At 41.2% G+C, this 11,085-nt stretch overlaps 1 protein-coding gene across 1 annotated transcript; it reads left to right on the top strand.

The window, feature by feature from the left end:
• Positions 1–3,677: 3,677 nt before the first annotated feature.
• Positions 3,678–5,728, top strand: LOC120261586 (leucine-rich repeat receptor-like serine/threonine/tyrosine-protein kinase SOBIR1). Its single transcript, XM_039269527.1, has one exon. It carries the CDS (start codon positions 3,730–3,732, stop codon positions 5,518–5,520), a length of 1,791 nt encoding a protein of 596 aa, XP_039125461.1. The 5' UTR covers positions 3,678–3,729; the 3' UTR covers positions 5,521–5,728.
• Positions 5,729–11,085: the final 5,357 nt, after the last annotated feature.

Below are 11,085 nucleotides of genomic sequence, written 5' to 3'. Positions count from 1 at the left end.
TTTTCTCGGGGCTAGGGTCCACACGCCATGAATTAAGACCCAATTAAAATTTGGCGGAAGATTATAGTTCGAGGGCGGTTTTGAAGGATCACAAAATATTTCCATGCCCAAGGGGGTGTACTTATGCCATTGAAGAGAAGAGGCTGAAGGATCCCCTACTGGTTGAATAATATTGGATTCATCACAAGGCCCATCATCAGTGGATATAGGTCCAATTATCTCTTTAGGAGTGATTAAAGTAAGAGCCTGGCCCATATTAATATTAGATGAATAAATATTACAATTTGTGTCAACATTAATCTCGGATGATTGTAAAGCCAACAGGGGGTCACCAGGTGTCTCATTCGGATTGGTGTCCGTCAGTGCTCTAACAACCTCAAAGCACGGGCCAACCGAAGACATACTGCCACTGCCACCCTGTCTCCCGACATCCTCAACCAATGGTGGTTCGATAGCACCACCAATAGTTGGCGCGGAAACCTGAGTCATGGTCACTGTCTCCCAACCGTCGGATAATAGCGTACGCCCAAAGGAACAAGCCGGAGGCGCGATGCTCTTAGTAACCACGTTGGCGGTGGCTCCAACTGGCCTCTACGACATGCCTAGGATGTCCTCGGGAGCTAAGCTCACCTGCTGGGACCTCATTTCGATCGGCGGTACCGAAGGGACCCCGGGAGCAGCACTCACTGGTCGGGTCAGAAGATAGTTCTGAGATGTCAAGGAGTCCCCTGGAGCGGTGCTCACTAGTCGGGTTTGTCGGTCATCATGAGAAGCCGAGGAGGTCCCAAGAGCGGTGATATCTAGATGACCCCCTCGTGGTTGCATCCGGGGTCGCCACCAGGAGTCACCTTCATTACCATGCGAATATCTCACATCCAACACCAGTGCATCGTTCCTCTTTTTCACCAGTTATAGGTTGACTCTCTACTCCAACACTGCCTTCCCTCTCTTATCATTCACGAGGACAAGGTTGTCATGATGATGCTGTTGCTGCTCAACTACTGCATTGGATCTCTCCATTGTAGAACTCACCGCGGGTAGACAAATTTATAAAGGTCCTTACGAAAGATAGGGAAGGGTAACGTGTTCTCAGTTATGAGGACGATGAATTTCCTCATCTCGAAGCTGAAGGAGACTTCGTGGGGGAGGGTGACACGAGGCCGGTAATGCGCCAAAACAGAGAGGAAAGCTTTGTGAGCCTTGCTTGGTTGCAGGATCTCCACCAGTTCACCGATCGGCCATAGTAACTCCACCAGCACTGCCCAAGTCCACGCATGAAGCTGTAAGTTCCAAATGAGCATGACTTGCCCTCTCCCTGTAGCAGTACCCACCGAACCGATGTCCGCTGTCTATGGGGCAATGGAGAAGACGCACTGACCAAGCCGTGAAGGTAGACTTATCTCGCCAATCTTGCTCGCCTTCACTGCTTCCTCTTCGCTGCAAAGGGTAGCAAGGTATGAGTTCCCCTGTTATTCATAAACAGCGTCCACCCTTGGAGTGTTTAAGGCTTTCTGCAAAAATTCCAGAAGGATCTGCTCATTTTTTTTGGCCGAAAAACGACATCAAGTACCACCACCTTTGAAAGATCTTTTCGCAGCCTAAAGGTCTCCTGCGAGTAAGAGATGGACAAGGAAATCCGGTAGGGGTGAGCACAATCCACCGCTTGGGAGAATTCCATTTTAGACACCTCCTTCCTTGCCTCAATTATGTCTCTCTCCCTCGCCTTCGGCCGAGAGAGCCTATTACACAGAGGTGATGGTAGTTCCACTCGACAACTGGCTGCCAAATGACCCGCACCACCACATCGTAAGCAAGTTAAGAGGTCTAGGCATTTTGACATCTTATGTGTTGTCCTGAGGCAATGGCCGCACTTTGAAGGCTAATAAGGATGCTTAGTTCCCTTCAAGCTGGGATGACTAGGCGGAGACGAGGATTTTTCATGGCTAGGACTTCGATTGGTTTTCTTCTTTGTCACTTGTATCCAATCACCGGTCAACTCCTCCACAACCTCCTTCGAGGTCCCCATCTCCGAGACTCCAGCCTCATCACTCAGGTGGACTTTAAGGGGAGTCACTGCTTTTGCGAAGGAAGTACCTTGGCGTATAAAGCCACTTCGAGCTGGGGGACGCACAAGTGCTTTTCGCAGGTCCCCTCCATGAGAATGAAATGGTTGTCTCCGATGTGGTCCGTTTCTCCTACCGCCGTGACCCCCTCCATGAGCTCCACCAAAACCACCGTCATGACCACCCAAGAGATCACCGTGTAGGGAGTCCATTCGATGATCACCGGAGCTCATTCACCTCCTTCACCTGCGTGATTTTTTTCAAACGCCATAACTTTATTAAAAAAACAAAAGCAGCTGTAAAAGGTCATAGCTTGTGAAGTGGTTGTTATCTATTCATTCTTGTATGAAACAATTAAACATTCAATAGGATGTGAGTTTATTATCCTAATTAAGCTAAAATATATTAAAAATCCTAGAGATGAATGAGAAAATAATAGAATTAAATAAAAAAAATTATAAACTAACTCTAATAACTCAAATTAATCCTAATATAAGATGCACAAACAAATGAAAATTAATATAGCTATATTTTTAGATCTATCAATTACAGCATTATACTAGTATGGCTATATTTCTCACTATTTGGACAAATGCACAATGAAGGATTGAATTTTTCACAAATGGAAGACAAGATGTAACAATAATGGAGGGAAAGTGGAAGAAGATGGAATTAAAATGATATCAATATTAGTATTTGGAGAAAAAAGAATTCAAAAACAAAAAATAAAAAACGCCTCTTTATAATTTCAATAAGTTTAGGGGATCAATCCCATATCAAAGCACCAGTGCACCACATGCTTGTTTGACTCAGTCAATACAAATGAGCCCACCTGGACTTCCACCCACACAACAGGCCCACCCTAAGATAACAAACCTTGCCCCTACTAAGTCAGCAGTCAACCCATACATCTAACTTGTTCTCCACGATTTTTTTTCTCCACCCGTGTGGACCGGCCAACTTATCAATAATAACTTCAAAATTCTTAATTTTCAGAAAATATAAAAAAAAAAAATTACAACAGAGTAATATATCAGCATTCGTTTTTAACAATTTACTTTTAACTATTATTTTTGTAATATATAATATATATTATTATGTCTCACCAAAAAAATATTTGACCGTTCAAAGTTTATATACACTACAACAAAAGAATGTATTTTAATTTTTTTTCTAAATAAAAGATTGAGTTTATTATGCATTTTTATGCCCATTTTAAATTATTTAATCACCTGTGAAGTGAAAGCATGTTATCGACTTAATTTCTTAATAATATAATAATCTTCTAATTCTTTCTGTTATAACTATTCAAAAAGTATGTATATTTACATAATTTATTCAAATAATACAAAAGGCATTTTATATAAAAGTTCCTTCTAATAAACCAATTTAATAATTTCTCCTAATGCAAGTCCCATTGCGTACAGGGCATGTAGGTAAATTCAATTATTGATGGCAAAACAAAGTAATTAAGCCATCCACAGAAGGGTATGATCGTAAATCCAAAAGTCTACCAAAGTCAACAATACTCGTCGGTCAATTATCATTCCGAAAACACCCTTAAACTCAACCCCAAATTTCCCATAAACCCAAACCCAATTCTTTATATCTACTCCTCATCTGTTCCCCATCTTCTCCGGCCCTCCTCCTCCATTCGATCAAAAAAATGGAATCCAAATCTCAAGGCACTCTCCTCCTTCTCCTCCTCCTCTTCGCCACCATCTCCATCTCCTCCTCCTCCTCGCAGGCCCTCCGCCACGTCCTCTCTGACCTCGGCCTCCCTCTCCTCTCTCAATCCGACCCCTGCACCATCACCGGCGTCCTCTGCCGCCGTCACCGCGTCATCGCCGTCAATCTCCCATCCCAACACCTCTCCGGCATCCTCTCCCCTTCCCTCACCCTTCTCTCCGACCTCCAAACCCTGGACCTCCGCGGAAACCGCCTCTCCGGCCCCGTCCCTTCCGACCTCTCCTCTCTCACCGCCCTCCGCACCCTCAACCTCTCCTCTAATCTCTTCACTGGCGACATCCATTTCCTCTCCACCCTCCCCAATCTCGAACAAGCCTCCCTTTCCGACAACCTCTTCTCCGGCCAAATCCCCCAATCCCTCTCCTCTCTCCGCAACCTCATCTTTCTAGACCTTTCCAACAACCCAGATCTCTACGGTGAATCCACTCCCTACTACGGTGGTCTACGTCGAAGTCTTCTCCCCAAACGCTATGTATTCGCAGAGACTAACAACGCTTCCAAATCTCCGAATCATTCTAAATCAGCTATATCTCCAAATTCAGCTCCAGCTCCAGGTCCATCAGCATCACCACGCCACCGCCACCGAAACCACAAGAGACGAGTGAGAAACTGGATCGTCGGATTCATAGTAGGTTCCATCGCCGGAGTTATATCCGGGCTAGCTTTATCCATCCTGTTCCGTATGACTATGAATTGCATACGAGGTCGCTACCGGAACCCATCCGGCCCATCAATTTACAGTCCTCTAATCAAACGCGCTGAAGACCTCGCTTTTTTGGAAAAAGGCGAAGGACTCGCCACACTGGAACTCATCGGCGCGGGCGGGTGTGGCCAGGTTTATAAAGGTCAGCTCCCACCCCCAGACCCACGCACACCAGAAGTTCCAGGTAAATTCATCGCCATAAAAAAAGTCATGAAAATCACAGACGCGGATGCTGCCGCGGAAGCGGGGGAGGAGAACAGCAAAGTGCTGGACAAATTCAAACGCCAAATCCGGTCTGAGATTCGAACCGTGGGTCAAATCCGGCACCGGAATCTTTTACCGTTGCTAGCGCATGTTCCTCGACCCGATTGTGACTTGCTGGTGTATGAGTACATGAAGAACGGCAGTCTTGACAATGTGCTCAAGGACGTGGCCGAGGGACAGCGCGAGCTAGACTGGATCGCACGGCACCGAATCGCGGTCGGCATCGCATCGGGGCTCGAGTACCTGCATATGCTTCATAGCCCGAGAATCATCCACCGAGACTTGAAACCGGGAAACATATTGTTGGATGACAACATGGAGGCTCGGATTGGGGATTTTGGGCTGGCTAAACAAGTGCCGGAGGCGTACACACACATGACCACGTCGAACGTGGCCGGAACGGTTGGGTTCATCGCGCCTGAGTATCACCAGCTGCTTAAGTTCACCGACAAGTGTGATATTTATAGTTTTGGAGTGATTCTTGCGATTTTGGTTATTGGGAAACAGCCTTCGGATGATTTCTTTCAGGAAACAGAGGAGATGAGTTTGGTGAAGTGGATGAGGAATGTGGTTGCGTCTGTGAACCCGACCTTGGCTATTGATCCTAAGTTGATGGGGTATGGGTTTGAAGAGCAAATGCTTTTGGTGCTTAGGATTGCTTGTTTCTGTACTGCTGATGATCCCAAGGAAAGGCCTAATAGTAAGGACGTTCGTTGCATGCTGTCTCAGATCAAGCATTAGTAGTAGTAGTACATGTGTGGCTGGATAAAGATACTTATATACATATGGTTAGTTACTGTGTAATATTAATTTTGTGTATTGCTTGGTTTGTCTTGTTTATAAGCTAAATGAGACTTTTAATGTGTAGAGTTGTGAGCTGATGATTGGTAAACTATGTCTTTGTTTACTGGAAATGGAAATAAAAACTTTTGGATGCAATAATTTCAGACAAAACTGACTGATTTGTTTGTTGCTTGCAATCAAGGGTGATAATGATAATAGTTGCATTTTGGATTTGAGAAAAACTCATTATTATTTCTTTGGATGAAAATTTGGAAGACATTGTTAAATCTTGTAAATAATTATTTTATCAAGAGTAATGTCTGTAAGGAAAGAGATTGGTGCCTTTTAAGATGTTTTTAATGCATGGAACTGTGGATGGTACCTGAAATGTAAAAATGTATCTAATATTATTAAAATGCATTTAAACAAGCAGGTCTTATTTAACATTTTTTTTTTTTTTTTAGTTTTTTGAATAATAGACGACAAACGCCTTTTCTATATGAATAAAGCAGATGCAGATCTTTGGAGCCGGATGTACTGATAAAACTTAACATTTCTTTATGCCCCAATTAAAATGGCTAATTTTTTATATGCTTTTAAATAAAAATCTCTATACTTTAAAATTTTGGATTGTTTTCATAGTCTTGAGTCCGGTTAAATTTTTTTATAAATCACTCAAGTTTGACCAAATTTCATTTTGCTCACCAATGTTTGGTTTGTTTCTAAATGCTCACTCAAATTTTTTTAATCTTTTTCACCGTGGTCACCCGATTGATTAATGTTTTAATCGGTGACGTGGAGGTCGTCGGATCCTACTCGAGCACATCGGCGGCATCAACTTTGCCAAGTGGGACGGACACGTCACATTATGTTGCCACTTCACCGCCTTCTTCATCGATCCTCCGTCTACGAGTGAGATTGGTGGAGGGTGCGGGGATTTCGGTGTTCATCATGGCGAAGCAAATAATCTTCGTCCAACTTCGTAAGAATATCCGAGAACCTCCCAATCATATTAGGTGAGCTTTGATGGAGGATAGAGGATGTTTGACGACCTAGTCTTCTTGAAAAATTAGATCCTTTTTGAACTCATTGGTTTCATTCATCCATGGAAGCTTTGGATGAATTCATTGTAACTCATTGTAACCCATTGGGGCCACTCATTGTGAATTCACAGTATTCATTGGTTTCATTCATCCATGGAAGCTCTGCAATTTTTTTGTTACTTTTAAATCTGACAACTAGTTAGGGCCAATCATTGTAACCAGTCGAATTTATTGTGAAGTCACTCATTGTAACCAGTTGAACTTGAGTACTATGTTTATACAGAAGAGCTGTGCAAATCATTGAAGAATTAATTCTTAAAGAAGTTCACAATCTAATTATTCAGATTATATATGACAAGTGTAAGATTAATTTCCTCTTAATTTGCAAAAAAAAATTATATACAACCAAATTTTCTGCAGGAAAAGAGCTAATCAAACATGAAGGAGATGAGGTTTCTAAACATCAAGCTGGGAATATAGTTCAATTGAGAACATGAGCCCGAATAATTAAATTCACAACAAGGCATTTACCGATCAAATAATGTGCGATATTCTTTACAAAGTATTCACAACAAGGCATTCACATATTGAAACTTATTTGTGTTCACTACAAAGTATCCTGAATACAAACCATGAAATTGAAACACAACAAAGTATCCAAGAGAAATCATTTTACGCACAATATTCACAACAAAGCATTCACAAGAAAGCGATATTTACAAAGGGATTCACAACAAAGTATTCACTTCACAAATTGAAATTTGAAAGAGAGAATATGTCATTGGGTTGTGTACAAAACACAGCATTGACACATCATACATGGTAATCGAGTATAAACCAGTGAGTACAAAAAAACTTAGGCTAGCGATGCAAATTAAAAAAAGTGCAGTATGGGGTACAAAAACATGGCTATTTGAATTATCCAGCCACCAAAAATTGTTAATGGAAAGTTGTTCTTTTAGGCAGCTTCATGGAAGCCAAACTCTCTGTTTTTTTGTAGCCCCTCCATCATTGGTGTTCTTATCGAGTATCTTTGACCTTCACCGGGCCCTTGACTTTTGCTCCGGTTGCTCCTTTACCTCCCTTGGTATCCAATTTTTTTCCCCCTTGTCCCAATTGTCACCCTACGAGGATTGGAAATCACCTACAACAAAAACTTGGGGTCGATGAAACTATTTTTATATTACCTACTAGAATATATGGATGTTGAAACAAGTTTAACTACAAAGCACTTCTATTAAAAATTCCCTCACCTGTGACAAGGGTTCATGAGATCCATCATGAGAATTTGCTATTTCATTTGTAACTCTGCAATAGAGTAAATAAAAAAATTAGAACACAAGTACAATCCAAATATAAATTAAATTAATCAAATGTACCACGTAGTTAGTTTGTAGTTGTCTCGTGCCGATCCATCTCCACACCCAATCCCAGTTTCCATGTTTGACTGCAGTTTTGAATTCTTATATAAGCCATGTACATGAATTTAATTGAATAAAGATACTTGGATGAATTTAGTTGGTAAGATCACACGATTAGCATGAAGTCTCTTGTTGTGACACGTGGCACCACACAAGCCACATCTAACCTTAGCACCTTTTTTGCTCACCTTCCCGTTTGTGAAGCCTTGGACTTCCTCACCAAATTCTTTCCTCCTCAACAATGTCCTCCTACCCTTCTTCTTGTTAACTGCCAAAGGTGGTATCATGGGTCCTTGGTCACTCTTGGACCATGAATCTCTGCCATGGGTTGGGTTTAAGGTGTGCCCATATGTTGCTAGGTATGTGCTCACACTATAGCATGGATGTATGTAGGTTTCGGGTCTACCATTGTTGTGATATATAACTCGACTATCGCATGACTACATGGCAGTCCTGTTAATTGCCAAACCCTACATGAACAACTCTCATCATCCTTGTCTACCACAAATTGACCATCAGGGCCTACAACCTGGTATTTAGCCCCCCCTGACCAGGTTGGTGTGTAAAATTTACTCATTTCCTTGTACATCTCCAATTTTTTAATGATCCTTGAGCAATGGTGGGTTGTGCAATACTTCATGGCATCCCTCCTTTTTTGTATCCTTGTCATCAATTGGGTCCTAATGATTTCATTCATAGACACTATACCCTTTGTCACGGCCTCAAGTATATGGGTCATTGAACCCTTCACATAGGTTATTCAATAGAATATCACATTTTGAGCTGTGTTTGGAAATATGCTCTAGACCAATCTTTGAGGAGCTATGTTCTTCATATATTCATAAGCCCCTATAGACATTCCTTTGAGGGTGTTCATTGCCCTATCAAATGCAGATTGGTAGGTTGCTTTGGCACAAAGGTACATCTGGTCATTTAGTGCCTTCTCCCTAAATTTCTTCCTGAAATTAGTGTGAATGTGTCTCACACAAAACCTATGTTCACTATTAGGGAATAACTCATCTATTGCATTGATTAAACCCTAAAGTATGTTAATTAATTGGCACACCATCACCCAAGACCCCACAAAATAGACAAAACATAAAAAAAATGATTACATCACAAATATAAGGACAGAACATTGGCAGAACATCAGAAATAATGAATACATCAAACTAAAACTTGTTGCAGAATATTTAACATCAAAAGCAGCACATGAATTAATTTGCACAATAAAAATATAATTAGAGCAGAGCATAGGCGAGAACATCAAAAAAATAATTAATACATCATGTTAAAAACCTATTCCGAATATTTAACATCAAAAGCAGAACATGAATTAATTTGCACATCAAAATATAATTAGACAGAGAATAGGCAGAACATCAAAAATAATTAATACATCATACTAAAACCTGTTCCGGAATATTTAACATCAAAAGCAAAACATGAATTAATTTGCACATCAAAATGCAGTCAGAACATACAAAAACTATGGCAACCCATCACATGCAAAAACAAATTGAAACTAAAAGCATGGCATCAATCAAAATAATTACAACCATACCTTCTGCCTATCACTGACAAAGGCCCAACCATGGCTATTTCCAATACTGAGATCTTCACTCAACAACTGCAGGAACCATATCCAGTTCATCCTGTTCTCTTTGTTAACAACAGCCCAAGCTAGTGGGTAACTACAGTTGTTTGCATCCACACCTACAGCTGAAAGGAGCTGGCCTCCATACAATCCTTTAAGAAAACACCCATCAACAGAGATGATCCTTCTACATCCAGCCAAAAAACCAAGCCGCAGTGGTGCAAGGCACACATACATGGCTTCAAAAACTCCTTGATCACATCAGAATTTGATAGTTGATCTAGGGTGAGTTTTCATCAACTCTAGCCTATAGTCATACAGACTTTGCATCTGTGTTTCTTCATCCCCATCTATTTCCCTGGATTTACAAAAATAGACCATAACCATTAAAGAATCAAAACATGATTTGCACCAATATATAACAATAATTAGAAAAACTAACCTCAAAGCAATGGATTTTTCCCGGAATGCTGTTAGCCTACTGATTTCAACTGACTGATTTAACCTAACAACTTGTATTATTCCACTTAGCTTCCAAGCAGGATCTGCCCTGAACTGTTCCCTATATTTCCTTGCTATCCATGGAGCACTCACATGCCTATTCTTATGTTCCTTTGCACATTCATGCTTCATCAACCCTGATTTAATTTGCACTGTAGTGGAACCTCTCTCCATGAGTGAAGCCCACAAGTAAAAAGGACACCCTCTTGCGCATGTTGCTTTGCATCTTCTGCTATCATTTGGCCTAAAGTTCATCACAAATCTGTTCTTAATGCCATAGTTTTTTTCACGGCATCCTTGAATTGTTTAAAAATCCCTAAACTTCATGCCTATCTTAAGCGAGGGATCACCCATATTAATTTCTTCATTAAACTCTGAGTATTTTGTTCTACAAGGCATTAATTCTTCTGAGTCTGTTGATGAACAAGAATATAACTCACTAGAATCCCCATGATCAGAGAAGAGTTCATCATCAAAGTCAACCTGTGGGGCTTCTCCTTCTACTATTGCACTGTCATGTGAATTATGGCCATCATCTCTGCAATCATCTTCTGAGCCCCCACCATAACTATATTCTGAGTCATGAATATGAACTTCTTCTTCCATATTTTTTTCCTTACTGTTACCCAGGATGAGGATGCCCTCCAGATCATCTTCTTCAGGAACTTCTGAATCTTCCTGTGAGTCTTCTATCTCAACTGCATGGGTGGTATTCTGCTGATAAGCGTTGCCACCTGTAGCACCTTGATGAACCACACTAATTTTGGTATTCTTGATGCACACACAAATCTCCCTACTCGAGTCCACATTATTGGCCATTGTCAGTGCATCTAGATCAGATGAAATCTCTTTTAGGCTTTTGCTTGCGCTGTGGGCATCCAAGTACCATATGTTGCACCTTTCAACCCCCAACTTTAATTCTCTGGCCATACTAAGCAATTCAAGCCTTGATATTTGATCT

Source organism: Dioscorea cayenensis, chromosome 5 (assembly GCF_009730915.1).
Source record: "Dioscorea cayenensis subsp. rotundata cultivar TDr96_F1 chromosome 5, TDr96_F1_v2_PseudoChromosome.rev07_lg8_w22 25.fasta, whole genome shotgun sequence".
NCBI lineage: Eukaryota > Viridiplantae > Streptophyta > Magnoliopsida > Dioscoreales > Dioscoreaceae > Dioscorea > Dioscorea cayenensis.
Note: the sequence above shows the minus strand (reverse complement) of the source record. Positions and strands in the feature narration are given on the sequence as shown.

Coding starts and splice junctions, on each gene's coding strand:
- LOC120261586 (XM_039269527.1), top strand. CDS start 3,730: ATGGAATCCAAATCTCAAGGCACTCTCCTCCTTCTCCTCCTCCTCTTC.